General features: G+C 45.3%; 1 protein-coding gene across 1 annotated transcript; it reads right to left on the bottom strand.

The window, feature by feature from the left end:
• Window positions 1-2,280: 2,280 nt before the first annotated feature.
• On the bottom strand, window positions 2,281-5,460 carry LYRM1 (LYR motif containing 1). Its single transcript, XM_010157365.1, has 3 exons — window positions 5,300-5,460; window positions 4,245-4,337; window positions 2,281-2,616 (listed from the first exon to the last, which is right to left on the bottom strand). Exons 1-3 carry the CDS (start codon window positions 5,456-5,458, stop codon window positions 2,500-2,502), a joined length of 369 nt encoding a protein of 122 aa, XP_010155667.1. The 5' UTR covers window positions 5,459-5,460; the 3' UTR covers window positions 2,281-2,499.
• Window positions 5,461-6,533: the final 1,073 nt, after the last annotated feature.

Genomic DNA, 6,533 nt, shown 5'->3' with positions numbered 1-6,533 from the left:
GGATGGGGCCAGGCTCTTCTCAGTGGTGTCCAGTGACAGGACGAGGGGCAGTGGCCATGAACAGGAAAACAGAAGGTTCAGCCTGACCGTGAGGAAACCCTTCTTCACTGTGAGGGTGACAGAGCCCTGAACAGGCTGCCCAGAGAGGTGGTGGAGTCTCCTTCCCTGCAGACTTTCCAAAGCTGCCTGGAACTGTTCCTGTGTGATCTACTCTAGGGGATGCTGCTCTGGCAGGGGGTTGGACTAGATGATCTCTGGAGGTCCCTTCCAACCCCGTCCACTCTGTGAATCTGTGTGAATAAACCCATATTGTGATTTCAGTTAGGTGTAAATCTTCTGGAATTTTAGGGATATTCTCTTGAAATAATCTACATAGAATCACAGAATCATAGAATAGACCTTAACCCAAACCATTCTGTGATTGTATCTACATCTTACAGTGTGTGCTCAGCAAAGAGTTGTGACTGTAGTGGAGACAGTACATTTACACTGCTCATTTATACCGCTGTTTATTCCCCTGATAAGTCACAGCATCAACACCTTCATCAGCCACATGAATTGTAACAATTAAATAGATTCAGATGATAGTTTAATGACAATGAATGAACCTAAGCTTCCATTCAAAATCCTTGTCTCTGCATACTCTGGGTTGGCTCAGTTGACACGACTCTACACTGGTGTTCAGAATGAGGATAGAAAAGGCTGTATTTGGACTTCTCTCAGTGAAGGGTTAAGCAGTGGGTATAATCATGGTCAGGGTTTTTTTAGCGTCTTGATTCCATCCCCCTTTTCCTAGGCTAGAGGAGTTTTGTTTTGTGTCTTCCTGGCAGCAGTAAATTTGCAAAGCTCCCACTGACAGGCAGAACAATGGCATTTTACATGTCACTTCCCACATGAGGCATTCCCAGGAAATAATTACATGGGAATAGATACCTTTGTGGACTGGAGCCATGAAGGGTAGTGAGAAATGGGGCCAGCCAGTACCTGTCATGCTGACTTGCTCTTCTCATTCTTTCCTTGTACTTTCTCATCCGCTGGTATTTTTTTTCACTCTTACAAGTATGTTCTTGGGGAGGAGCTGTCACTCTGTTCTGCACAGGACTGGCTGTAACTTATTGTTAAGGTAGACAAGAATATTTCTTTGCCATTGTCTCTTAGGGCTTAGAGAGTTTAGGATGAGTTGGAGAGCTCAGAAAATGAGATTTCATTGGTTTTGCCCAATTTAATAGGAAATAATATACCTGCATTTTGCAAATTTCCTTTTTTGCCACCATTAACTTCTGGCTGGAATAGGTTGTTCCTCACACCCTCTGTCCTCAGAGCAGCTCTGGGCTGTGCTTGTGTAGACTGCAAGTACAGTGTGGCTCTTGCCCACAGCTTGGTCTCTGGTACTTGTAGCACAAAGGACGGAAGGCTCCACTAGCGTAAAGCCAGAGGACTCACAAGGAGCCAAAGCAACGGGCGGCCTGTGAGGGGGAAAATAATTTCATTTCCCTTCTATTTGTGAGGCACCTGTGAAACAGAAGTGTCCCTCATCCTTGAGAGACTGAAGAGAGAGCTGTAGATACTTTCTTTTAATAAAGCTGGGGTTCTGTCCATCGTGGCCGAGTTGAAGCCCACCACTAACACAGCCGGGGAGAGTCGGCGTGCTGCTGATGTCGAAAAGCTGACAGTGTGAAGCTGCACGGTGAGGACACCCAAAGCGTCGTATGCTTGCTGCCACAGTGCTACCCCGAAGGGAGAGTTTTCAGTCAGTCCAGAGATGAGAACGGGAGGAACCCAACACTGGAATGTTTCTCCGAGTTGTGTAATGGCGCTCCAAACTTTGCATTTCACATCGCACCCTCTCCAAAGGAAGGGGGGAAAAACCTGCCATCGAGGCTCCTGGCCACTCTGCAGTTTGCGAAAAGGAAAAAGAAGGAGTGGTGGCACTTCTGCTCTCTCTTTGCCACCGTCCGTTTAGAAACAACACTTCTCCGTAAGGACACCGTGAAACTGGAACGCTTCTCCAAGGACAACAGGCAGAGCAGGGACGGGAGAGGAAGGAGTGCAGCTGCATGCTTGCTCTGTATTCCCACTTGCATTTGGAATCTCTGGAGGCACCGTGACTGCTTGGTTCTCCTGGACTTCCTTGGTTTCTGCCGACCCTTACACAAGGCACTGCCTTGAGTCGCCATGGAGCATGCATAAACCTCAAACCACCAGAGAACCCTGCCACAGGTTAACAAAACCTGCTCTAATTTCTCCTCATGTCAAAAGAATCTTTGTACCACAGCTCACTCCTTGAAAAGCGTTACTTTTATTGATGACTCCGTGACTGAAACGTAATAAATACTAGACCAATCCTATCCCATGAAATGTATCAATTGGTTTTTTGGCCTCGGGAAGTGCATGAGCAAGTGACCAAACCAGCTTCATTCACAGTTGTGAACACAAGTCACCTGGAGTACTGTCCACAGCTTAAACGATGTGATTACACACCACAGCTGGAATGAGGGGTTACGAAACTTCATCGTGGGATTTCAGGTAGATTGGCTTAGAAATCTTCCTTAACTTTTCCTGGTGTCGCAACGTACGGCCTTGTTTATGGGCAAGACCCATAGGAGGCAGATGGATCTGGAAAAGAAAATCCCACCAGTTACGTGCAAAGCGAGAAGCTACAAGAAAAAGGCGGCATATATACAGACTAGCTTTCACTGGGTTTTAAATAATTTCTTCACACTTTGGGGAGGGGAACTGTACCGTCTCAAACCAGGTTATTAGATCTCTAGGAGTGCTCTCTGAGGAGTGGTTAGTGGTGTAACTTTCAGGCCCTAAATGTTGTGTTTATTAAAATCCTATACATTTTAGCCTTTAGTAACCTTGTTTTGTCGCTTGGTATCACCCTGTAACGATAAGATACTTGTTCAAGTAAGACTGCTGACAATGTTCCAGAAGAGTAAGACCTAGAAAACCCTAAAAATTCCTGAGTAGATGTCTTAAAGCACTGTGTGCTTTAGTCATACCTACCTACAAGTCACAAAATAACCCGAAACTGTAGGTACTGAAAGACTGCCGCCTCACTGTCACGATTACATAGACCATATTAAAATGTACAATCACTGCCATTGACTCCACAACCAGAAGGAGCAATAGGTGACAGGCTCTTCCTTTGGCTGACAAAGTCTTTGTATTTCGTAAGACTGTTGGTGGGAGTCAGGCAGCTATATCCCCCTTAAATGACTGAGAAACGGGGGCATTCGCAGTCAGAAGTTACCGTTGCTGAGGCTGTCATCCTGTAAGGCGCCTGTTTAGGTGCAAATAGTAGTAAAAGCACTGACTACAGCAGCAATAGAGATTTCTAGAATCTGAAAAACAACGATCATCCAGTTTGTCTGAGGACTGATCCTTTGGGATTTTGAAGCCACTGCAGAGCATGCAGCCTAAGCCCATTTCTGGAAGCACTGTTTGCCAGATGTGCATTGTTAATTTGGAGAAAAAGCTGGGTGTGAAACAGGTGCTAACAGTGTCCATATTCTAGGCAAGCATCTGATGAAGACACAGTTTGATTTTGACCATGACCACCTTGATGAGGGAACTACAGTTGTGAAAATGTAAACTAATCAACAGGAGTAGCGAGGAAGTCTCTGTGGGGGGCAGCATGAAGCACGACAGACAGAAGAGACTGGGCAGTGAGGACGCTATATGGAATGGTGCAGTAGGAGACATGGCTGCAACTTCCAGCATTTCAGTCATCTCGGACATGTTTTTCTCTAGGAACAGAGGAAAAGACACAGCAACACAGGCAGGTGTTTTAGAAGATCTGATTTATGAGAGCAGAACAGTTACCAGTAATGTAGGCTGTGAGAGTTCCTGTATCTGTGGCAGATGTAATGGAGTATTTTTATTCTCTCACTCTCTTTTCCTGTGTGGAGAGACTCACAGATTTGACTCCATTACTGTCTTCTGCTACACAGCATGATTCACTGGTCAGTCAAGACTGCCTAAATATTCCCAGGCCTTGGCAGTGAGCCCATGCAACTCCTTGTAGCCTTTGACTCCTTATTTTGAGGAGAAATCAGCCGATTTACAGTGAAATAAGGTAGATGGGGAACCTTTCAATACACATCTGGCTTACTGGGCTCGGCTTTAGCACAGCGTTAAAGACCAGCTTATCTAAAAATGACAGTGATGTGAACAGCTTTACTGCCCAGTGGGACGAAAGTGGGTACAGCTGAAGGCTTTTCAGCTGGAGTTATACTCACGGGTCTCGGGTAGGGGATGTTATAGTGAAGTCCCATTTCTACTCTTGCCTCACATTCTTCTACGCACTGCTTAATCAACTTTGGATCCGTTACCTAAGACCATGCAAACAAATGTTGTGTACAAGTACAGCAGTCAGCAACTGGAAGCTCAAACATAAATGATGCACAGCCACATGAGTTTCTTTAGCCTTTTTTTGGATACAATGATCGGATTTTTCACATCCATAAAAGGTAACATTGGTGTTTGCCTTGACTCAGCACTTCTGGGCTTGATGGCACTGGATATTAAGGCCCAGAAGCTGTCATGACTGAGGCTACAGAAGGAGGTTTTTACCCAAACATTTATTTTCTCTGTAAAATTCCTCCAGAAAATACACGTACATCCATGAGAAAACCATACTCACCCACTCACCACTCTGTAAGCTAGCTAGGGGAGAAAGGGAAGAGACTCCATGGTCTACATTCTGTTACCATCCTATCCAGAAGTCAGAAATGTGGTGTAAATTGTGACTTAAATTCATTTTTTGATTCTGCATTACCTCAAGACCAAAATGGGGTATAAGTAAGTATTGTGATCTTGAATTAACAGAAGGACCTTTAATTACCATGGAGTCTGTTTGAGAAAAAAATTAAAAGTGCTTCTTTTTAAAGAAGTGCCAATAATCGTTGCTTTGAAAAGAAAAAAAAAAAGACGTATAAGAAGCTACTGAGCTCTGTTTGCCATTGCATGGGTAATGATACACCCAGCCAGCTTTCTAAAAGATCAAAAGCTGCTTCAGTTACACAGGCAGTATCTGTGGAATTTAAATTTTTCTTGACTTTTTTTAGTGAAAACTCTTTTAGACTTTACAGTAGTTAATGAAGAGCTGAAATGTTTTGCTTTTTCTTATTATCTGGGGTGAAATTTAAACTATAACCTGAATATACCCTCATTTGAGGTGAATGAAGTTTTGGGAAATCAACGCTTATATTCGTACCTTAGCCTCCAGTCACTGAGAGAGTGCAAAGGGCAAGAGGAGAATCATGCAGAAATTCAGAGCTTTAAGGACACTCACGTTTTTGTTTTTTCTGAATAACGTTTTGGCTTCATTTCTAATGTACTCTTTCTCTTTAATAGTTTCTTCTATCTGTCCTGATGACGACTGCCATTTTTTGGCTATTCGGAGTATCTTGCGATAAAGGCCAAGAACTTCTTGCCGGGTAACTGGTGTCATCTAAAAAAAACCAACACAAAACCCCAGACATACGCATGAACATGTGAGCTGCTAAAAGGCCCGCGAGCAGTACACTTTTTCCCACAACTGAATTGGTTTAAAAATATTTCCACCATCTAAAGATATGCCGAGCTCTCTGAAACACCTGAAATAGCGGTAACCAATAGCTGTTGAAAGCTGAAGACCCAGTCCAGCAAAGTATTTCAACGGATACTTCAGTCCGTCTCCATGCAAACAGCTTGAGCTCTTGCCTGAAGTCAAGCACCTGCTTTCGTGTGCTGCAGAACCACAAGCCTGGTACCAGAGTGCCCAGGTTGTGTTTCACTGCTATTTGGCAACAGACACTGGGCCAGCCACCACAACGGAGCGTCCCACTTCCTGCGAAACTGTCGTAGCAATGCCGACCCCATCTTTGCAAAGCATCTTGAAATCTGTGAAGAAAAGACGTGACAAAGGCTCCGCCATGCTGCTGGAAAGCTGCGTAGGCTGCAGAGGCCGAGCAGCTTACTTGTGATACCGTGACAGCATGCAAGAGCAGCTCAGCTGGAGTTTGATGTGACGAAAGCTTTGTTATCCAAGGACTGTGGGAGAGGCAGACTAACTGCGGATTTGGGAAAATCCTGAATGTCTTGATTTGCAGAGCGCTGGGTGCCTGCTGATCCCACGGAATCAGCCCCCGGGTGCAATACGGATCTTTCTCAGAAAACAAGAATGAAATCCTGTTCTTATTCTATATAAATGAGTATATTTATCATGGAAGTGGTGCCACTGTTTCATGCCAGATCACAGTATCCCCGAGACAAACCCACTGCTGGAACGACACCACTTCTGACGTGGGTTAGATTCGCAGAGCCTGTGACTTCTGCTGCGGGGTCACCGCAGCTGCCGAGGGCTCCTCGCTGTCCAAAAGGGAGACGCAGCAGCACCGCAACGTAAGGATGCGGATGCGGTGAGGAGCGAGCGTCGGCGGGAGGACATCCGACTGCCTCAGGATCCATCTGCCAGGCTGGAGCTGAAGTTACTGTGGCTGAGTGCCCTGAAAGCCCAGCCGTGCGCTGGGAGCCGCTCCTGTGGA

The sequence above is a fragment of the Eurypyga helias genome, unplaced genomic scaffold, assembly GCF_000690775.1.
Source record: "Eurypyga helias isolate BGI_N326 unplaced genomic scaffold, ASM69077v1 scaffold2638, whole genome shotgun sequence".
NCBI lineage: Eukaryota > Metazoa > Chordata > Aves > Eurypygiformes > Eurypygidae > Eurypyga > Eurypyga helias.
The sequence above is the reverse complement of the archived record's forward strand: the minus strand, read 5'-3'. Positions and strand labels throughout refer to the sequence as shown.